The 24,318-nt window shown below is 24.0% G+C and overlaps 1 protein-coding gene across 3 annotated transcripts; it reads right to left on the reverse strand.

The window, feature by feature from the left end:
- Positions 1-300: 300 nt before the first annotated feature.
- LOC122498679 lies at positions 301-23,440 on the reverse strand. Of its 3 annotated transcripts, none has more exons than XM_043606531.1 (8): positions 22,738-23,440; positions 21,195-21,519; positions 8,377-8,729; positions 7,894-8,119; positions 4,672-5,019; positions 4,234-4,387; positions 779-939; positions 301-623 (listed from the first exon to the last, which is right to left on the reverse strand). In XM_043606531.1, exons 1-8 carry the CDS (start codon positions 23,331-23,333, stop codon positions 324-326), a joined length of 2,463 nt encoding a protein of 820 aa, XP_043462466.1. In that variant the 5' UTR covers positions 23,334-23,440; the 3' UTR covers positions 301-323. The 3 variants fall into 3 exon arrangements, with proteins under 3 accessions (XP_043462466.1, XP_043462467.1, XP_043462465.1); XM_043606532.1 differs by having other exon boundaries at positions 779-936; positions 21,192-21,519; XM_043606530.1 differs by having other exon boundaries at positions 21,192-21,519.
- Positions 23,441-24,318: the final 878 nt, after the last annotated feature.

Here is a 24,318-nt window from a genome sequence, read left to right on the forward strand (position 1 = left end):
GAAGTTTACTTCATTTATTTAAAAAAAATTATTATAAATAAAAAATATTAAATTATAATAAAAATTGTAATAAAAGTAATAATAATTATAACAATCATAATGATATGGTAATAATAATGAAAACAATAAAAATAGTAATAAAACGAATAATAATAGTAAAGAAAAGAAAAAAATAATAATAATACTTCGGACAGAAGAAATTATTATTATTATTATTATTATTATTATTATTATTATTATTATTATTATTATTATTATTATTATTATTATTATTATTATTAATCTTATTTATTTGAAACCTCAATGAATAGAAAACTGAAAAATTAAATTTTAAGATGAGTCGATCGACACGATGCCAATATTTGTGATGCAATGACGTCCAATATTTGTAAATTTAAATCTCTATTTATTTTTTTCACCTCCAATGAACCAATTGTAAATTTAATCATATCTTTTATATCGTTCTCACTGAAAAATAATTTAACAACAGTTGGAATTGATTTTTCCAGGCATGATTGAATTTTTAATTGTAAATCCAAAAGTGTCTCGTCACATTCTTTATCAGCTAGACTTGAACTCACTGGTAATGCTTCACAGCAATCGTAAGCCAAACATACGATATCCTGTATAATAAAGTGGTTTTTTTCTTAATAGTGAAATAAAATTCGAAATATTAAAATTAAGAAAAAAAAATTTTAAGAAATAAAAAACTTTAAAAAATAAAAAATTTTGTTTTTAAAATAAGGTAAAATTTTTATTAATGGAAAAATATTTTTACCTGTATTATTGGTTCAGTAATGTTACCAAAAATAAGTTTGAAGCACTTAATGAAACCCTCATGTTGAAAGGATCTACTTTTATTGACACCAGAGAGAATTTCACAGGCCAAATCAATTCCAGCGCATGTTAATGATAAGTTAGTGTCAAGTTCGTCTACTTCTGGAATAATTTGTAAATAATTTAAATTACATTGTAAACTTTATAATAAAAATTAAAAACAATGTTTTTTAGTTCGTAAAAGTGACATTTTGTAGGTAAAAAAAAAGAATTTTGTTTTAGAAACTAGTAAAAGTCAATTTTAATAAAGAAAATAAGTGAATTCAGAAATTATTTCTATTTATTATCAGTAGAAAAAGTCCGTTACAATCAGACATCAACATATTGTAATTTAATAACTAGTAGTAAAAGTCACTTTCAAACAGACGGAATTAATTAAAATTCCTTGTTTTTTTCAACAACAAACGTCAATATTAATAATCATACAAATAGTTTTTAGAATTTTTTTTTGTATTATCAGTAGAAAAACCCAATTATAGTCGGACTGCATTTTTTTATAAACTAATTTTAAGTAATATAAAACAATTATTGTCTAATAAGGAGAAAATTTTTTGTAAAAGGAACAAAAAAAAGGTTTTTAAGTAGTAAAAATCAATGTTAGTCAGACAAAGAATATTTAGCGTTCGTTTCGAATTATTATCAGTAGCAAAATTCGGTTACAGCCAGACATCTATAATTGAATAAATTCTATTCTGAGAAACACAAGAAATATATTGTAAATCGAATTTTCAGTAGTATAAGTCAGTTGTTGTCAGACACAGCATTTTTAATGTTTGTTTTGATTTATTATCAGTAGAAAAATTCGGTTACAGCCAGACATGTAAATATCTATAATTTAATAAATTATATTCTGAGAAACGCAAAAAAGATATTTTAAATCGAATTTTCAGTAGTATAAGTCATTTGTTGTCAGACAAGAAGAAAACTTCGATTTTTCAGGTATTAATTTTTAGAAGTCAAACGATCAGTAATTGTTTACTTTTTAAGCCTAATGTTAAGTAGTGTATGGTATCTGTAGCTAGACAAAAAAATTTAAGTCAGAAAAATATTTAAAAAATGCTTTTTTCAGTAGTAAAAATTAATTTCAGTCAGACAAAGAAAGTTTTTACTATTTAGTAAGAGTAGAAGAAGTGAATTACAGTCAGACATCGATATCTATAATTTAATAAATTATATTCCAAGAAATAGAAGAAAGATATTTTAAATCGAATTTTCAGTAGTACAAGTCAGTTGTTGTCAGACAAAAAGAAAACTTTGGTTTTTCAAGTAACAATTTTCAGTAGTAACGCAGTCAGTCATTGAATATTTTTCAATCTTATTTTGAGTAGTGTGTGTCACGTACAGTCAATCAAGAATAAATTTAGGCAAAAAAAAATTAAAAAAAAAATTTTTTTAAGTAGTAAAAGTCAATTTCACTTTTGACAAAGATTATTTATAGTGATTGCTTCTATTTATTTATCAGTAGAAAAAGCCCTTTATAACCAGACATCTATAATTAAATATTAATTAAATTCTTTTTTTAGAAACTAAAGAAAGATATTTTAAATCAAATTTTCAGTAGTATAAGTCATTTGTTGTCAGACAAGAAGAAAACTTCGATTTTTCAGGTATTAATTTTCAGAAGTCAAATAGTCAGTAATTGTTTACTTTTTAAGCCTTATTTTAAGTAGAGAAAGACATCTGCAGTCGGATAAAAAAAAATTTAGTGAGAAAAAAATGAAAAAAATTTTTTCCAATAGTAAAGATCAATTTTAGTCACACAGAGAATAGTTAAAATGATTGTTTTGATTTATTATGAGTAGAAAAAGTCGATTACAGTCAGACATCTATATCTAATATTTAATAAATTATATTTTGAGAAATAGAAGAAAGATATTTTAAATCGAATTTTCAGTAGTGTAAGACATTTGTTGTCAGACAAGAAGAAAACTTCGGGTTTGTGAGGAACAATTTTTATTAGTAACACAGTCAGTCATTGATTATTTTTTAAACCTAATTTTGAGTGGTGTATGTCACCTATAGTCAGACAAAAAAAATTTAAGTCAGAAAAAATAAAAGAAATGCTTTTTTCAGTAGTGAAAATCAATTACTGTCAGACAAAGAAAGTTTTGATATATTATCAGTAGTAAAAGTCAATTACAGCCAGACATCTATATCTATAATTTAAAAAATTATATTCTGAGCAGCACAAAAAAGATATTTTTAATCGATTTTACATCGAGTTTTCAGTAGTACAAGTCATTTGTTGTCAGACAAGATGAAAACTTCGGTTTTTCAAGTAACAATTTTCAGCAGTAACACAGTCTGTCATTGAATATTTTTTCAACTTTATTTTGAATTGTTAATGTCTCCTATAGTCAGACAAGAAAAAATTTTAGACAAAAAAATAAATAAAAAAAAGGTTTATTTCAGTAGTAACAGTCAATTTTAGTCAGACACGGAATTTTTAATGTTTGTTTTGATATATTATCAGTAGAAAAAGTTGGCAACAGCCAGACTATAATTAAATAAATTTTATTCTGAGAAGCACAAGAAATATAATTTAAATCAAATTTTCAGTAGTGTATGTCATATGTTGTCAGACAAGGAGAAATTTTTTTTTTCAATTATATATTTTCAGTAATAAGCCAGATAATGATTATTTTTTAAATCTAATTTTAAGTAGTGTATGGCACCTGCAGTCAGACAAGTAAAACTAGTCAAAAAGACAAAAAAAATGTTTTTTCAGTAGTAAAAATCAATTTTAGTCACACACAGAATATTTATAGACAGACAAAAAATCTTCGTTTTTTCAGGTATATATTTTTAGTAATTAGCCAGACAATGATTATTTTTTACACGTAATTTTGAATTGTTAATGTTACCTATAGTCAGACAAAAATAAATTTTAGTAAAAAAAAATTTTTAAAAATGTTTACAAGTAGTAAAAATCGCTTTTAGTCAGACAAAGAATATTTACAGTAATTGTTTTCGATTTATTATATCAGTCAAAAATATCAATAACAGTTGGACAACCATAATTTAATTATTTATACTCTGAGAAATACAAAAATGCTTCTCTGTCAAATTTTAAGTAGTATACATCTGTTTTAATCAGACAGAAGTAAGCAAAAAAAAATTTGCACTTTTCTTAGCAAAGTCAATTTTAATCGGACAAATAGAAACTATAGTATTTATTTACTTTTTTTGAAAAAAATCACAGTCAGACATTAATTATTTTTAAATTCGTTTTTAAGTAGTATATGTCAGTTGTAGTCAGACGAGACTTTGTTTTCACTTACTAATCGTTGTGAAATTAAATTTTGATCGGACAAACGAATTTTTTTACCAATTTGTTAATATTTGTAATATATGAATTATTATTTTAAATGCAATTTAAAAAAATGCAATAATTACCGTCACAAGATCTATTCATTATTTCCAACCAATGTGCCAATAATTCGGAATCTCCACTTCCTTCAACGGAATCAACTGCTTCGTATGCCGTATCAACGGAACAATAATCCGTTCTATCAGCAACCAGTTGACGCAAGTCTTGTGCAAAATTTTTCTAGAATTTAGAAATTTTACCTTTCAAAGAAAATATTTATATAATATTTTTTTTTTCGATTTTTTATGCCCAATTTTTATATTTTTAGAATTAATTATTAATTATTACTATATTATACCTGGAGAATAATTAATTTTACTAAAATAAATAAATAATAAATAATTAAATTCAGTATTATTTAATTTTCATTATAAATTTTTAATAAATATTTAATAAGTTACAAGCGAATTTTTAAAAAGTTGCACTAATTTTTTTTTATATTTAGAGTTTTGCTTTTTACTCACATTTAAACTGACGTCTTGAACAAATCTCCATGGCACGTCGGCAAGTGACATTAGCATGGGTTGAAAAAATGGATTTTCCTCTTCCTGTTGTTCCATTTCAAAACCAGGGACTACTGTTTTAAGTGTATTAAAAACCCCGCTGACAGTTTTTGCGAGAAATCTATCAAAACGAGGAGTCACAATATCAGCTTTCTTTCCAATTCCACTGTCGGGTCGTAAGAAACGACGTAAAATATTTGGCGCCTCATTACCCAGACGTGAACATATTGTCTTTAAATAATTCTCCATTTCAGACCTTCCACCCTCAGGAAGCACAATATCCGACATTAATTCTCTGAGTCCTGGAAACTGGAAGCAAAAATTTTTCTTTTCATTATTAAGCTTATTTCTTAATTCTTAATTAAAATTCTAACTGTTTAGAAAAATTAGTTTAGATTTTAGAATATTAAAAGATTTGTTTCCCTCTAACTCAGAACTTATTTCTAAAAAGATCTGTAAAAATAAATTTTTTTAATTTTGTATTATAAATTTTTAATAATATTGTAAAGTGTAAAAAATTATTTTTTAAACTTTTCAATATAGAACAAAACTTTTTTTACATACTCAATATTGCATACATTTTATGTCTAGAGGGGTGTGTAAGTAGTAAAAAAAATTGTTTCTAAGATTACAAATTGTTATAAACAAATTAAATGAACAATTATACTCTCGACGAAGATAGGACTAAAAATAATTTGTTTGTCATTTTTGCGCAGAAATGAATCAAATTTATTACGATTAATGTTTCTTCTAAGCAGCCTAGAGATTATCCTCGCATGAAAATGTTATTTTGCAAATAACTTAAATATTTTTATAAACAAATTATATAAACAATTTAAATTTAGACTAAGATATACCTAAAAGAAATTGTTTTTTTTAATAAATTTACTGTAGCTTATTGTAAATTAACTTTTTTTTAATGAAACTGATGTTTTGCGATAATTTTTCTTAATTATTTAAACAATTTTCATAACCAATAGCATTTTAGGGAAAATTTTTGGACACAAATATATCGAATTTTTACAATTAAGTTTTCTAAGTTTTCAATTATAGACAAAAAACAATTCTAGGTCAAAACTACTTTTTTCCAATGAAAAATAAAAAATAAATCAATTATAATTTCAGTAGAGAAAGATAATTTTAGTCAGACAATACTGATACAGAGAATTATTATTGAATTATTATTAGTAGTAGTGGTCGCTTATGAATCAGACATAATATACTTTAAGAATTTATTATTAGTAGTATAAGTCAATATTAAACAGACAAACTGAAAAACAGTGTTTTTTTAGTAGAAAAAGTCAATTTTAGTCAGACAAACTGAAAAATAGTATTTTTTAGTAGTATAAGTCAATATTAAACAGACAAACTGAAAAACAGTGTTTTTTTAGTAGTATAAGTCAATATTAAAAAGAAAAACTAAAAAACAAGTGTTTTTTTAGTAAAACAGTCAAATTCAGCTAGACAAACTTAAAAATAGTGTTTTTTCAGTAGAAAAATTCAATCTTAGGCAGACAAACTTAAAAACAGTGTTTTTTAGTAGTATAAATCAATATTAGAAAGACAAACTTAAAAAATAGTGGTTTTTTAGTAAAAAAAGTTATATTTAGTCAGACAAATTATTGATACACAAGATTTATTAAATTATTATTAGAAATAAATCGTCACTTTTCAGTCCGAAATCATATTTCAAAAATTTAATATTAGTAGTACGAATCAATATTAATCAGACAATCTTAAGATAATAATATTTTTTTCAGTAGTAAAAGTCAATTTTTGTTTGGGTAAAAATAATTTAAAATCAATCATTATTTTAGTAGAAGATCTTATTCGTCGATCAGACAATGAAAAAGTTATTTTTACTTTCAGTAGTAAAATTTTCATTTATGTTCTGATAAAAATAAAAAAAAAATGGTTTTCAGTAGAAAAATTCCATTTTAGTCAGACATAACTATTTAAAATTTTGTTATCAGTATAAGTCCCGTTATATACCAACCAATTATATTCAAAGAAAGGTTTTTCATAAGAAAAATCAATTTTCTTTCAGAGAAAAATAAAAGAGATTATTTTTATTTCAGTAGAAAAAAACAATTTTAGTAAGACAAAATTATACACAAGATTTATTGAATTACTATTGGTAGTAGTGCGGTTACTTTTCAATCCTAAATAGTAGTAAAATTCATCTATGTTCAGACAAAAATTAAAGAAAATATGTTTTTCAGTAGAAAAGGTCAATTTTAGTCAGACATAACTATTTGAAATTCCATTATTAGAGTAAGTTCGTTAAAGACAAACCAATATTCGAAAAAAGGGTCTATTTTAGTAGAAAAAGACGATTTTAGCCAGACAAACTGATACACAGGATTTATGGAATTATTATTAGTAGAAATGGTCACTTTTCAGTCAGACATCATATTTAAAACAATTTGTATTGGAATAATAAATCAATATTAGTCAATGTTGAGAAAAATATTGTTTTTTCAGTAGAAAAAGTCAATTTTAGTCAGACAAACTCAAGACAAAAAATGGAGAAAAAATGTTTTTTTTAGTACTGAACATTAATTTTTGGCAGACAACTCGTAACATTTTCACGGAAAAAATAACCAAAATTTTGGAAATTGACAGTAAAATAAATATAACAAATTTTGGAAATTTTAAAAAAGAATACTTTATTTATGACAAAATATTAACTAGTAAAAGTAAATTGCAATTAAAAAATCGAAAACAAACAGACACTCAATATTTTAAAAACTTTTTTATCAATTGCCATGGACAATTTTGTTTATACAAAAATAGAACATATTATTTTTTGTTTATTTAGTAGTAAAAGTCATTTTTAGGTCAGACAAAGTTAAAAATTAAAATTTCAAAAATGTGTGGTAAAATAAATTAATTTTAGTAAAATAAATTTTTTTCAACATTTCAGTAGATAAAGTCAGTTGCAGTCAGACGGAAATAGAAAATTAATTTTTTAATTTTTTAGTAGTAAAATTTAAGTTTAGTCAGCCAAGGGAATAAAATCAATTTTAGTCAGACATTAACAAAAAAAAATCAACTTTTCAATTTTCAGTAGTAAAATTTAATTTTAGTCAGCCATTGATGAAATAAAAAACAGCTTCAATAATTTATCAACAGACAGAATAAATTGTTATTTAAAAAAAAGTTATATTTATTAAAAAATACCTCCTCGAGTGATGCATGAAGTTGTACAAAATCAGAATATCTTCGTCTTGTTGTTGTACAAGTTGTTTCAAATGTATAGACACCACGTTGTTCAACATCATCGAATTGAATACAATAAAGAATTTGTTGTGAGCCCTCAGCTGAAAAATATGATTCAATACGTGGAATCGATATATTCGTAAATGGACTCTCTAAATCACAAAATCCAAATTTCTCCTCCACTTGTCTGTAAATGATATTATTTTTTAGATTTTTTATACATAAATTTAATTATTTTTAATAATAATAATAAAAATTAAAATTAAAATAAAAATAAAAAATAAAAATAAAAATAAAAATAAAAATAAAAATAAAAATAAAAATAATAAAAATAATAATAATAATAATAATAATAATAATAAAAAAATAATAATAGTAATAATAATAATAATAATAATTTACAGTAAATTTTCTAAAAATTTAAATACATATTTGTTTACATACAGTGGAGTTGTTGCTGTTGATTTTTGTTGTAAAAGATTTCTGAGTCTTGCAATTGTTGATGCAAAATCAGTGGGTTCTTCATAGATTGGCGATATTCGATCTTCATCGAGTTCAATTTCAATTTCTGAATTAACACCAACACCATCGCCCCAAAGTCCACGACGATGTTGCGCTGTATGTTCAATTGGCTCATGAAAATGTTGCGGAGAATTTTTTTGAGATTCATGAAAATTATTACTCTCCTCAATTCTAACTTCAGGTAATTTTATAAAATTTGGTTTCGTTAATGGTCGCGCTATTGCTGCTGCTGTCGCTGAAGCTATACCATCACTCAATGCTGTTGGAATAATTCCCTAAAATTGAAGAAAAAAAAAATTATTTTGTAAATTATTTCTTTATTATTTGCACCTTTAAAAATTTGGATTTAAGTAGTAATGGTCAATTTCAGTCAGACTGTGTAAATTTACACTACAGAGAAGAATAGAGCTGTGCAAAATAATTCGAACCGAACTATTCGAATTTTTTCGCTTTGTTCGAATGTCGAATATTTGACATTTGACAATAACACATTATTTAAGTACTAAATTTGTCTGACTAATGCTGGCTTTTACTACTGTCTAGAGAATTAAAATTGTTTATAAAACATGAATTACTTTATAATTTTGAATATAAATTGAATTTGTCGAAATTAAAATATACTTTCTTTTTTGGTTTTCTATTTTTTTCAAGAAAATTTAATTTAAGAGACATTTATTTTTCATAATTCAAAATTAGTTAAATCAACAAATAAAATAATAAATTTAAGTAATAAATAAAAATTAGCAGCATATTTTACAAACTAAAAAATATTTTAAAATGATTGTTACTCCAACTTCTCTCATTGTATTAATTAATAATATATAAATTGCAATCAAAAGAAAGAAAAAATATGATTTTCATTAAAAAATATATCTATATTTATGTAAAATAAATTTAATTGTATGGAAATTCACAGAAATTTCTCTTGAATCTCCCGGTAATTTCTCGGAAGTAAAAAAAGCGAAATAAAAATAATTTTTTAAATTTTTTCTTAAATTTTATTTTCCTAATAACAATGAGAAAAATGGGAGAAAATCTCCAAATAAATATGACGTCATTAGTTCCTCTACGTCATTGTTTTTGTTTTGTTTATTTCCCGCGAGAAATAGAAATAAATTTTGTAATTTTTGTTTGTAATTTTATTTTTCTCATAAGAGTGAGAGAAAAATACGAGAAAATCTCTAAAAAATATGACGTCATTATCTTCTCTACGTCATTACTTTTGTCCTGCGTTTATATCCTCCAAAATAAAGAAATAATTTTTGTAATATTTTTTAAAAAAATTTTATTTCTCCATAAAAGTGAGAAAAAAAATTTAGGAGTAAATTTGCAAAAAATATTACGTCATCAACTCTTTTACGTCATCTGTTTTTTACCTTTTATTACCCGCGAAATGTAGCAAAAATAAAATTAAAAATTTTCGAAAATTTTATTTTTGCCCCTAAAAGTGCGAAAAATGACTAAATTTCGAGAAAATTAAAAACTCATTAAATATCAATTAACGGTAATAGTTAATGACGTGACAGACATTTCTTCAGTTGCGAGTTTACCTCGGGCCGGGTAACACCTCGCTGTCGGATATTTTTTGGGGACGTTGGTAAAATTTTGGATACTTTGGATATTTTTTGGTGCCTTTGGATAAATTTGGATGGACTGAAATTTTTTGGTTTTTTTCGGATAAATTCGACAAGTTTGGATAAATTTGGATAAATTTGGATATTTTACAAGAAGAAGGCACATTTATCCAAAAACATTGGGAAGTGACGTGGGGGTGAAACCAAGTGCTCAAATTCGGTTAAATTTAAATTTTTGATCTTTTTTTTGGGAGTGTTAGCTCGGGAAGTGCGCGTGCATTATTATTTATATCCGAAACGTATTGTAGGGTCTGTATTTTTTTCATAGAATTTATTTTAAACTAAATTCATTCTTTTCTATCGGGAGGGTTCGCAATATTTAAATCCGCGATCGAATATATAAAAAAAATTGCTCAACGTTTTTTTCTTTTTATACAAGTGGACCGAAAGTGAGTGTTTTTTTGTTGTTCTTTTTCAAAATAACAATTTCCAAGAGCTTCTCCAGGATAGGCAGCAGCCGTAAGCAGAAACTGACCGCAGTAAGTTAAAAAAAAGCTTTTTAAATTTTTTAAATTAAAATTTATAATTTTAAATGATTAGGAAAAATTTTATTTTTAATTTTTAGTGATTTTATTTTGCATTTCTAATTGTTATAAAATTTTATTTAAATTTTTTCAAATTTTAATTAATATTATTTTTATTTTTTCAAATTTTTACTTTCTCAATAAGAGTGAGAGAGAAAGAGAAATTTCAAAAAAAAATATGACGTCATTATCTCCGCAACGTCATTGCTTTTGTTTTGTTTATTTCCTGCTAGAAATAAAAATAATTTTTGCAATATTTTTGAAAATTTTTACTTTCTCCATAAGAGTGAGAGAGAAAGAGAAATTTCCAAAAAAATATGACGTCATTATCTCCGCAACGTCATTGCTTTTGTTTTGTTCATTTCCTGCTAGAAATAAAAATAATTTTTGCAATATTTTTGAAAATTTTTACTTTCTCCATAAGAGTGAGAGAGAAAGAGAAATTTCCAAAAAAAATATGACGTCATTATCTCCACAACGTCATTGCTTTTGTTTTGTTTATTTCCTGCTAGAAACAGAAATAATTTTTGTAACTTTTTTTTGAAAATTTTTACTTTCTTCATAAAAGTAAGAGAGAAAGAGAAATTTAAAAAAAAATGACGTCATTATCTCCCCTACATCATTGTTTTTGTTTTTTTTTGTTTCCTGCGAGTAATAGACACAATTTTTGAAATTTTTTTTTAACTTTATTTTCTCCATAAGAATGAGAGAAAATGTGAAATTTTCAAAAAGTATGACGTAGAGAAAATGATGACATTTTCTCTACGTCATTGTTTTGTTTATTTCCTGCGAGAAATGGAAATAATGTTTGTAATTTTTTTAAAATTTTATTTTTCCCTTAAGAGTGAGAGAGAAAGAGAAACTTTCAAAACAAACATGACGTCATTATCTCCACAACGTCATTGCTTTTGTTTTGTTTATTTCCTGCGAGATATAGAAATAATTTTTGGAATATTTTTGAAAATTTTTACTTTCTCCATAAAGAGTAAGAGAGAAAAAGAGAAATTTCCAAAAAACTTGACGTCATTATCTCCTCTACGTCATTCTTTTGTTTTTTTTATTTCCTGTTAGAAATAGAAATAATTTTTGTATTTTTTTTTGAAAATTTTTACTTTCTCCATAAGAGCAAGAGAGAAATTTCCAAAAAAAAATAAAAATATGACGTCATTATCTCCTCTACGTCATTTCTATTGTTTTAATTATTTTCTGATAGAAATAGAAATAATTTTTGTAACTTTTTTGAAAATTTTTACTTTCTCCATAAGAGTGAGAGAAAGAGAGAGAAATTTCCAAAAATATGACGTCATTATTTCCACAACGTCATTCTTTTGTTTTGTTTATTTCCTGCGGGAATTAAAAATAATTTTTGTAACTTTTTTGAAAATTTTTACTTTCTCTATAAGAGTGAGAGAGAAAGAGAAATTTCCAAAGAATATGACGTCATTATCTCCACAACGTCATCATTGCTTTTGTTTATTTCTTGCTAGAAATAAAAATAATTTTTGTATTTTTTTGAAAATTTCTACTTTCTTTATTAGAGTAAGAGAGAAAGAGAAATTTACAAAAAAATATGACGTCATTATCTCCGCAACGTCATTCTTTTGTTTTTTTATTTCTTGCTAGAAATAGAAAAAATTTTTGTATTTTTTTTCTAATTTTACTTTCTCTATAAGGATGAGAAATTAAAAAAATGACGTCATTATCCCCTCTACGTCATTGTTATTGTCCCGTTTACTTTCTGCGAGAAGCAGAAATAATTTTGGTTGTTTTTGAAATTTTTTTTTTTCTTTAAGAGTCAGAGAAAAAGCGAAAGCTTAAATTAAAAAAAAATGTTACGGCATTACCCCTACGTCATCTATTTTGTACATACCATTTATTACGCGTGAAATATGTAAAAAATCATTTAAAAATTTTCGAAAATTTTATTTTTGAAAATATGAGAGAGAAAAATGTGTAAATTTTGAAGCAATTAAAAACTCATTAAATATCAATTAACAGTAATGGTTAACGACAGGACAGACATTTCTTCAGTTATTAATGAACCTCGGGCCGTGCAACACCTCGCTGTCGGTTTATTTTGGAGCTGTTTGGATACGTTTGGATACGTTGGAAAAGTTTGGAAACACGAAACATTTTTGAATAAATTTCAATCTATTGGACGTTTTTGGATGAATTTGGATATCTTCCAAAAAGAAGTGCATTTTTTCAAAAACATTGGAAAGTGTCGCTGACACTTTTTTGTGAGTGTTAACTTGGGAAGTGCGTCATCGAACGAGAGCAGCTTCAGGGATGATCTCGAGAATGGGCTGAGACGTCGCAGTGAGTTAAAAAATTTTTTTTTTTTTTTTTAAATTGAAATTTATAATTTTTGAATGGTTTTTTAAAAATTCTCAGTGATTAAATTTTTTCAAATGTTAAATTATTTGTATTTTAATTAACTTTATTTTTTCCAACTTTAAATAATTTTATGTTAATTTTTGTAAATTTAAAATAATTTTATTTACATTTTTTCCTAAATTTAAATAATTTTATTTACATTTTTCCAAAATTTAAATAATTTTATTTTAATTTTTGCAAAGCTTACATAATTTTATTTACATTTTTCCAAAATTTAAATCATTTTTTTACATTTTTTTGTACTGTTTATAAAAAACAAGAATTCAAATTTTTGAAAATTTGCTTAAAAAGTCATTTTTTCCCTAAGAGTGAGAGAGACAAATGATAATTAAATTTCCAAAAAATTAATCGTCATTATCTATTCTACGCCATAGCCATTGTCCTGATTATTTCTTGAAAAAAATTTTTTTTTTTCCATAAGTGTGAGAGAGAAAGAAAAGGAAAAAATTTACAAGAAATGTGACGTCACTAACTCCTCTACGTCATTTTCATTGTCCTTTTTATTTCCGGTGAAAAGTGGAAATAATTTTTCAAATAATTATTGTAATATTTTTGAAAAATTTTATTTTTTCAATAAGAGTGAGAGAGAGAAGGAGTAAATTATAAAAAAATTTACGTCATTACCCTCTTTACGTCATCTCTTTTGTCCCTTTTTTTACACGCGAAAATTTTGAAAATTTTATTTTTGCTCATAAATGCGAAAAATGACTAAATTTCCAAGAAATTTAAAAGTCATTAATAATCAATTAACGGTAATTGACAACGAAGTGAAAGACATTTCTTCAGTTGTGAATGAACCTTGGGCCGAGTAACACCTCAACGTTTGGGAATTGTGGTTCGGGCTGAAACCACGTGAGATAGTGCTTTTTAGTGCCCGAAGATGACATCAACGAGTACCACTCCAGAATAAAGGTTAGACATAGAGTGTGATAGGCCGCAGTAAGTGTAAAAAAATGTTTTTTATTTTTTTAATTATTCTACTTTCATTATTTTACATTTTGAAAAAATTTTATAAACTTTAAATAATATTATTTTTCCAAAATGACGTCATAATCGCCTCAACGTCATTACTTTTGTACTGTATATTTCCTGGGACTTGCGAAAGATCTAAATAATTATTTTAAAATTATTCGAAAATTTTATTTTTATTTTTTCAAATTTTAATTCATTTTATTTTCATTTTTTCAAATTTTGAATAAATTTTATTTTTATTTCTCAAAAATTTAAATTTTTTTATTTTTTAAATTTATAATTAATTTTATTTTTTTAAAGTATATTTAATTTTTATTTTTTTTCAAATATTAGTTAAATTTATTTTTTAAAAATTTTAATTATTAAACTTTTCATTACTTTACATTTGAAAGAATTTTATAAACTTTAAATAATATTATTTTTCTAAATTTAAATAATTTTTTTTAATTTTATCAAATTTTAAATAATTAGGTATACTTTTATTTCTCTAAATTTTATGTAATTTTTTGTATTTAAATTTTAATTTATTTCATTTTTTAAAATTTTTATTAATTTTCTTTTTTCAAATTTTAATTAATTATATTTTTTTAAATTTTAATTATTTTATCGTCATTATTTTTAATTTTCAAAAAAAAAAATTTAATAAACTTTAAATAATTTTATTTTTTTTAATTCATTTTATTTTTTATTTGTTTAAATTTTTATTAATTTTCTTTTTTCAAATTTTAATTAATTCTATTTTTTAAAATTTTAATTGTTTTACCTTCAATATTTTTAATTTTCAAAAAAAAATTTTATAAACATTAAATAATTTTATTTTTATTTTATCAAATTTTAAATAACTATACTTTTTTCTTAAATTTTAAATAATTTTATTTTCATTTTATCAAATTTTAAATAACTATACTTTTTTCTAAAATTAAAAAAAAAATTTTCCGTTTGTTCAAATTTTGAATAATTTAATTTTCATTTCTCAAAATTTAAATATTTTTACTTTATAAAGAATATTTAAAAATTTTCATAATTTCGTGGTTTTTTAACACGATTTTAAAACAAATTTACAGTTTTAAGAACATTGTAATGTTTTATTTTATGATTAATTATATTCTATTATTAAGAATTCAAGCACAATGGGCACATGCGCTTTAAAGAGCGTATCTAGTGCTAAATCATAAAAATTAAAAAAAAATATTTCAGTTAGAAGAAGTTTTGTTTTGAAATTAAAAATTATATTCACACTAAGAAAATAATAAGAAATATTGTTGCAGAGCGCGAACTTTCATAAGAACCCATATTTGTCTTTGCTAAGGACCAAAAATACATTATAGCATGTAAACCATCGAATGAGTATACAGGTCATATTGGCATGTAACCCTTGCAGAAGTAGTTTGTGCTATCTTGGTTTTAAGCAAATGACTTTTTTCTTTCTTTGTTGTTTTCTGTTGCCTAAAAAATATTTGTGCAAAATTTAATATTTAGCCTCAGTCTCCCCTACTATTAAGCATTAGAATATTGATAAAAAATAGTTTCCAATGACAAGAAAAAAGAAGTATAATATTTATAACCAACAATGCATTGGTTTTATTATCTTATATCTACAAACTTTATTATATTCATACATTATATGTAAATATACATTTAAATGTACATTTATTTCAAAATTGCGCTTAACAAAAGATTGATAAAATATAAACGGCATTTTTCCTGGTCAAAAGAATGATTTCCGAAAAAAGGAAAGAGTGGATTTGGAGGGTACCAGCCATCTCAGGGGGTTCACCAATGCCATACGTTTGATGATATTCATCTAATGATATTCTTGTTAACTTGTGTACGTCAATTCATTTGTTAACAAAATGTCTAAAATAAGAAATGACATATTGAGTCTTTTTGACGGTGGTGATGCACCTAAGAAGATGAAGCGATGGGTATCAATTCACATTCGGTAGAGAATAGCATACACCTAAAGAGTACTTGAAGAGGTTACGTTCTTTTCACAAGAATTAATGTCGTTTTTGTAAACTAATTCCGGTTGACTCTCTTATCTTCTTTCTCTTGAGAAAGAAATTTTTTTATAAGAAGCAGAGAAAAAAATAATCATCTACTGCTACTTAACTTTATATTTATTCATATTTAATATTTGTATATTTTACATTTTTGTCTTGACAATAACAATAGTGAAATTTCAACACGCTTGTGATTACTTATTCTTGTTAGAACAAGTTCTATTTTGAAATTAAAAATTGTATTCATACTAAGAAAAATACTTTCCATATTTATATTTTACTTTTTTCTTTTTACTTGTCAATGTAAACTTTTTTCATTAATGTTTTATTACTTAATAGTAGATATGCATACAAAGTTGCCTCTATATGCTTGTCAGTAGCATACAAAATTATTTTTTCTACATTCAAATAAAACAAGAAAAAATAGTAGAAAAGTATAAAAAATTTTAAGAAGTAAAACGACTGCAACATTTTCGATCAAATTGATAATCGATGTTTTGAAAATTTTATTAAAATAAACATTCAATGTTCTTAATATTCGTTCAAATTAAAATTCGATATTTTTAAAATTCAATCAAATAAGCATTCGATATTTTAGAAGTTCATCATAAAAAGTATTCGATTTTTGTAAATTCGATCTAATCTTTATTCGATCGTTTATAACTTCGGGAAATTTCATACGACCATTAATTTAGTTAAATATCATTGCACTTTAAAATTCCGCGCTTTTTTCACAACTAAGTTTCCAAAAGAAATGTTCTTAAATAAAAATTTTGTTTCATTAAACGCGAAAAATAATGTAACTTCTTTTATCTTTTCAAAGAAATTAAAATTAATTAAAATTAAAATAAATAAAAATAAAATTTAACAAACATATTTTAGCCCCTGGAAAGTTAATCCGAGACCTGTTATTAGAGAAGATATCAAAGTTAGTTTCAGATCAACCTCCGCAAATTCCATTTTTTTCTAAGGTATATTTTTAATTATTTTTATTATATTATATATTATTATATATTAGATGTGTTCTAATGAAAGTGTTCTTTTTGTTTTAGGGCAACGCTTTTCAATTGCAGTTTAACATATTTTCAACGCTTCAACGCTGTTGCAGTTTTAACAAAATTTGTTTTCTATTTCTGTCATCTATGTGCTTTTTTCATTTTATGTCTTTTTTTTGGTTCAGATTTTCTGATGCTTCATGTCAATATCTTTTTCTTTTGTACAATGTGTTTCGCTTTTTCATGTTAATATTTTTTCTCTGTTTCAAATTATTGTTTGTTGTTTCACGATGCAATATTTTTTTCATTTCTGTGTAAAAATACATTATGTTTTTTTAAACATTATATATTTATTATGTATTTCTTAAATTTAAACATTCGTAAATCCAGTGATGTACGCGCGCCAACCCCTTACCTCTATTTTTATAGAACTCTGTGATTTGACCTTATATTGAGGATATGTTTGCCCTCTGCCCTTTGACCTAATACTGAGGATATTATTGAGGATATGTTTGCCCATTACCCTTTGACCTAATTTTGAGGTTATGTTTGCCCTCTGCCCTTTGACCTTAATACTGAGGATATTATTGAGGATATGTTCGCCCACTTTGACCTAATTTTGAGATTATGTTTGCCCTCTGCCCTAATATTGAAGATATGTTTGCTCTCTGCCCTAATTTTGATGTTATGTTTTCCCTCTGCCCTTTGACCTAAAATTGAGGATATGTTTGCCCTCTGACCTAATTTTGATTTTATTTTTGCCCTCTGCCCTTTGACCTAATATTGAAGATATGTTTGCCCTCTGTCCTTTGACCTAATTTTGAGGTTATGTTTGCCCTTTTGACCTAATATTGGGGATATGTTTGCCATCTTCCCTTTGACCTAATTTTGATGTTATGTTTACCCTCTGCCCTTTGACCTAATTAATATTGAGGATATGTTTTCTCTTTGCCCTTTGACCTAATATTGAAGATATGTATGCTCTCCAACCTATCATACTGACCTAATTTTGAGGTTATGTTTACCCTCTGTCCTTTGACCTAATTTTGAGGTTATGTTTTTCCTCTGCCTTTTGACCTAATATTGATGATATGTTTGCCCTCTGACCTAATATTGAGGATATGTTTGCTCTCTAACCTATGATACTGACCTAATTTTGAGGTTCTGTTTGCTTTATAACCTATCATTTTGACCTAATTTTTAGGTTCCTGAAAATTTTTATTCAATATTCAATATTCTATAATTAATATATTTTTTTCAGCGGTCCTTCGGAATACAATATATTTCTGTCAATGTTATTAATATTGTCGCAAATAAATTGTGCTCCACATTAAAAGCAAAGTCTCAAAAAAAGTTTTATTTTTCGAACTCGAAAAAAATTAGAATTTGTAATTATTTTAATTTAATAATACCAAAAATCTGCAAATAATAATCTGTAAGTGTAAATTTGTAATTATTCACATCATAGAATCAAACTCAATTGAATTTTAAAGACTTTGCTTTTATTGTGTTCAATCGGAGAAAAAACAAATTTCTTCAAAGTGTTCAGTATTTATTTTATAAAAATAAATATTGAATTACTAAGATAAATATTTATTTTTATTTGATTCAAAGAAATTATTCTTGATTGAAATAAAAACTTTTCTCTCGTTTGAAGGGAGGAGTGGATTAGGCCTATGACACACATTAGTCCAATTACAAATTCAAATGCGTTAAAATTGTAAACGTGTTTTGCTATAAATTTGTGATTGGAAGAACTTTGTGTGCAATGGGGATACCATACAAAAGCGCGTCTGATGTTCAACCTCTTGGGTGACGCGGAATAGAACATAAAATTTTATATTTTTTTTAAATAAAATTATACAGCTGTGCAAAATAGTTGTGCAATTTTTTTGTTTTTTAAAGTCTAAGTAGTACAAGTCAATGTCAGTCAGACTATTTAATTTCTTCTTTTAAAACATGAGGATGAAATAATTCACGAATAATTTATTAAAAAAACAATATATGTGATTTCTACAAATTCCAAAATGTCAGTAGTACAAGTCAATCTTGGTCAGACCGTTTTTTTAAAATCAATAAATACCAATATACTATCATAAATAAATGAAATCAATTAAATAATAAAAATCTATTTAAAGCCTACGAAACACGTCATTTTTACAAAATAAAAAATTTCAGTAGTATAAATCAATGACAGTCAGACAGTTTGATTTCCGTATTTCTATACAAATTGTCAATTCTGTTTAAATTTAATCAAATCATATAATAAAATGGTTTATAAAAATACTGAAATATTTGATTTCTACAAAATCCATAATTTCAGTAGTACAATTCGATCGTGGTCAGACCATTTTTTTAATATTAATAAATACTAATATACTATCAATTGAATTGAAATCAAATGAAATCAATTAAGTAAAAAAAATTCTATTTGAAGCCTTCGAAATACGTCATTTCTAAAAATTCAAAAATTTCAGTAGTACGAGTCAATGTCTATCACACTGTTTTTTCACAATTATTTATAATATAAGTACCTAAAATTATTAATTTTACACAAATAGAATTATAATGTCATAATAAAAAAAATTATTTCAAGCGTTCAAAATATGTGATTTTTACAGATTTAAAATTTTTAGTAGTACAAGTCAATAACAGTCCAGACTATTTAATACCTCCTTCATTATATAAATATTAAATAAACCACGACTAATAAAGAAAAGTAACAGCATAATAGTAAAAATTTCTATCAATCAATCCAAATATGATATAATTTTCGCAAAATTTGCAATTTGAGTAGTACAAGTCAATTATAGTCAGACTGCAATTTCCATTAACATTATTATAAATCATAGAAAAATGTTCCAATTCTATAAAAATTAAAATCAATAGCAAAAGAAAGAAATTAATGCAAAAAATACCAATCCAAATCATCAAATTTTAAAATTTTTAGTAGTACAAATAAATTATAGTCAGACTTTAATTTAATAAATAATAGAAAAATGTACGAATTTTTATAAAAATTAAAATCATTCGCAGAAAAAACAAAAAGAATGAAAAATCAATCGAAATTGTCAAATTTCCAAATTTCAGTAGTACAAGTAAATTATAGTCAGGCATTAATTTACCGTCAACGTTATAAATAATAAAAAAAAGTATCAACTTTATATAAATTAAAATCATTATTAAAAGAAAGAAGAAGATTTAAGAAAATCAATCGAAATTGTCAGATTTGAAAATGTAAGTAGTTCAAGTCAATTATAGTCAGACTTTAATTTACCGTGAACATTATAAATAACACAAAAAAGTATTGTTTTTATAAGAAAAATACAATCAATAGCAAAAGAAAGAAAAGAATGCTAAAAATACCAATCCAAATCATTAAATTGTAATATTTCAGTAGTACAAATCAATTATAGTCAGACTTTAATTTAATAAATAATACAAAAATGTACCAGTTTTTATAAAAATTATAATTATTAGCAAAAGAAACAAAAAGAATAAAAAATCAATCGAAATGATCAAATTTACAAATTTCAGTAGTACAAGTAAATTATAGTCGGACATTAATTTACCGTTAACGTTATAAATAATAGAAATAAAGTATCAATTTTATATAAATTAATATCATTATCAAATAAAAGAAAATGATTAAAAAAAATCAATCGAAATCGTCAGATTTGAAAATTTAAGTAGTTCAAGTCAATTATAGTCAGACTTTAATTTATCGTTAATATTGTAAATAATAGAAAAAAGTATATCAATTTTACAAAAATTATAATCAAAATTAAAAGAATGAAGGGAAAACAAAAAAGAGCGAATGAAATCGCAAAAAATGTCAAAACTTCAGTAGTACGAGTCAATCATAGTCAGACCGTAAATTTATTATTATTTCTCACTGTCAATTTTCGTGGTTTTTTCCCACATATTTTCAATATAAAAATTTTGTTTTAATTTTCTCTCATTGTCACTAAATCCCTGTAAGTTTTCTTTCCTATTTCTCAAGTGTATTACGGGTTGTATGTCAACAGGGGTTCATGATCCATATTATTTTTCGCCAAAAAAAATCATTACTCTTATTTTTGTAAATACTTCTAATAATTACTTTTATATTTTGTGAATATTATATTAGTGAATATTTTTTCATCATTTATTTTAATTTTTATGCATAAATTCACAAAACGAAATTTTTTTTATTGAAAAGAAAATACTTACTACCTCTTTGGCATTATTCACAGTTGAATTTTCAATTTTTCCATCAACTTCCGTTTTTGTATTCAATTGATGGACAAGATGCTGTAAAATCCATTTTGGCGATGATATTGTTTCCAAAACTGACATCAATCGTCTCGCCAATATTGAAAGTAATAATTTACATGGCAATGAACTGCCAAGTTCCCATTGTAAAAATTCACGTGCTATAACTGTCACTAGACGACCTAAAGTATGTTCAAGAGCTGCTGAACTTCTTGAACCAGGATGTGAATAATTGTAGGCCTCTTCAATTGTTCCGGCATTTCCTTTTTCGACACGTCGAACTGCCCTGTGAAAAATTTTTTCGTGACAGTATAAAAAATAAGGAAAAAAAACTTAGGAAAGAAAAAAATAAGAAATTAAAAATAAAAGGTAAGAAATAGAAAATAAAAACGTAAAAAAATAAAAGAATTAATGAATTGTAAGAAGTAAGAAATAAAAAGTAAGAAATAAGGAAAATAAAAGGTAAAAAAATAAGGGAAAAAAGTATGAAATCAAAAATATACAAAGGCACGAAATAAAAAGTAAGAAACAATTAGGAAATTAAAAATAAATGGTAAGAAAAGAGGAGAAACAAGTAAAAAAAGTAGGAAATAATAAATAAAAGGTACGAAATAAAAAGTAAGAAAAAAGGTAAGAAATTAAAAATAAAAGGTAAAAAGTAAAAAGTAAGAAATGAGGAATTTGCAATAAAAGGTAAGAAATTTAAAAAAGGCAAAAAACAAAAAGTAAGAAATCAGAAAAAGGTAAAAAAAATTAAAAGGTAAGAAAAGAGAAGTAAAAAGTGAGAAATAATAAATAAAAAGAATTGAAATAAAAGTAAGAAATAAAAGCAAATGTTAAGAAAAAAATAAAATAAAAGATAAAAGATAAAAAATTAACAATGAAAGATAAGAAATAAAAAGTCAGAATTAAAGAATAAATTGTAAGAAATATGTATAAAAAGTTAGAAATTGAAAAAAATGATAAAAAATAAGAAAAAAGGTAAGAAATAAAAATTGAAAGGTATGAAAAGGGAAGTAAAAAGTAAGAAATAATAAGTAAAAAAAGTAGGAAATAATAAATGAAAGAAACGAAATAAAAATAAATAAATAAGGAACAATTGCTAAAAAAATAAAAAATAAGAAAAAAGGTAAGAAATTACAAAAAGGCAAGAGACAAAATGTAAGATTTAAAGAGTAATGTTAGAAAATGGTAATAAATAGGGAAAAAAGTAGGAAATTAAAAATAAAAGATAAAAAAGAGAACTAAAATGTAAAAAACAAGACGTAAAAAATTAAAAAATAATAAATAAATGGTAAGAAATAAATGAAAAGTAAGAAATATTGAAATATTGAAAGTAAGAAATAAAAATTAAAATGTAAAAAAAAAAAGAAATAAAAAATGAATAAACAGAGATTAATAATTGTGAATGTAAATAAAAACATGTAAATAATAAATATCAACAATAAAAATTAAACACAATAAAATTTAATTAAAAGTATTATTTTTTCAAAAATTGACAAACCTTCGATATTCCTTAAGATGAACAATTAAAACACCAGCCAATTTATCAACAATTTGAATTTTCTCCACATTTTTAATACGCTCATTCAATCCCAATGATAATTTTAAAATTAAATTTTTCGCCTCCTGAGAAAATTGTTTATCATCACTTATATTTTCATACCATATTTGAATGAATTTATTATCAATTTCATTCACTATTTTTCCACTTAAATTTTCCGATGACAATTCATCTTCTTTTTTATTGTTAATATTAATCGAAAAATTAATTTCCCCTTTATTTTTATCATCATTATTATCATTATTATTATTTTTCATCAATTTTTTTCTATTCAACAAAAAACGCGATTGAATGTAAAAATCAAATTTTTTACGCAAATAAATTGAAATTGGATGTAATGTTATTGATGAATCAGCCTTTATTATATGTTTAAAAATAATACAACTTATCCACGTTGATAATATTGTAACAACAAATGCCCACAATATTGGAAAATAAATTGGCAGTGAAGATGAATAAATCCAATGTTGTGTTATTAGACACAATATAATACACGATAAACTCGATAAAAAAATTAATTGTCCGGATGAATTCATTTTTATTTTCGAGGGGGCAAAATTTGTCCTTTTCAGTATTACACTTTAGGAAAATAAATAAATAAATACTCTCGGGATGTGTTTACAAAATTTTTATATACATACATACTGAAATATTGTCATGGAATTTAGAAAAAGCAAGTTTTGCTTTATATGTTTTATACGGATTGAGTATCAAGACCCTTTTTTCGAAGACATGATATCAGTGCAGAAATTGATTTTTAAGAAAAATAGAAAAAAGAATTTTTTTTATAAAAAGAATATAATTTTATTACTAGTGGAAATTTTTTTCCCCATAGGTATTATAATTTTTTAAAAATTTATTTTCAAAATAGGAAAAAATTTCATTTCGATTTTTAATTTTTCAAATACCGACTTTAGGTAACAATGGAAATTTTCAATTTCAAGGGAAATTTGACCTAAAAGTTTCGAAAATAACCGCTAGTGTATTTATTGGCGTGTAGGAATTGATTTTTAGGAAAAATGGAAAAAAAATGGTTTTTTTATAAACAAATATAATTTTAATTAAATAGTTTTACGTCCGTCACTTATTAAATTATTAAATTAAATACCTATTATTTTCTAAAAATTTTAAAAATTCTTGGAAACAATTAAATTTTTTTTAAAAAATGTAAAATTCTTGGTAAGAATTCAATTATTTTTGTAAATAATAAAATTCTTCTGTGAAATTCAATTCATTTTAAAAATTGTATTAAAAATTTTCTAAACAATTCAATTGTTCAAAAAAAATTTTTAACAAAATTTCTTCGTAAAATTCAATTATTTTATTTAAAGAATTTTAATAAAAATCTTTCCAAAAATTAAATTATTTTCAAAACAATTTGAATTACATTTTGTCGAAAGAATTCAATTATTATTGAAAAAATATTGATAAAATTCTTAAAATGAATTCAATTATTTTCAAATTTTTTTATATTTTTCACTCCTATGAAAAATTCAATTATTTTTTTTAAATAATTGAATT

Source organism: Leptopilina heterotoma, unplaced genomic scaffold (assembly GCF_015476425.1).
Source record: "Leptopilina heterotoma isolate Lh14 unplaced genomic scaffold, ASM1547642v1 Lhet_157, whole genome shotgun sequence".
In the NCBI taxonomy this organism is placed as follows: Eukaryota; Metazoa; Arthropoda; class Insecta; order Hymenoptera; family Figitidae; genus Leptopilina; species Leptopilina heterotoma.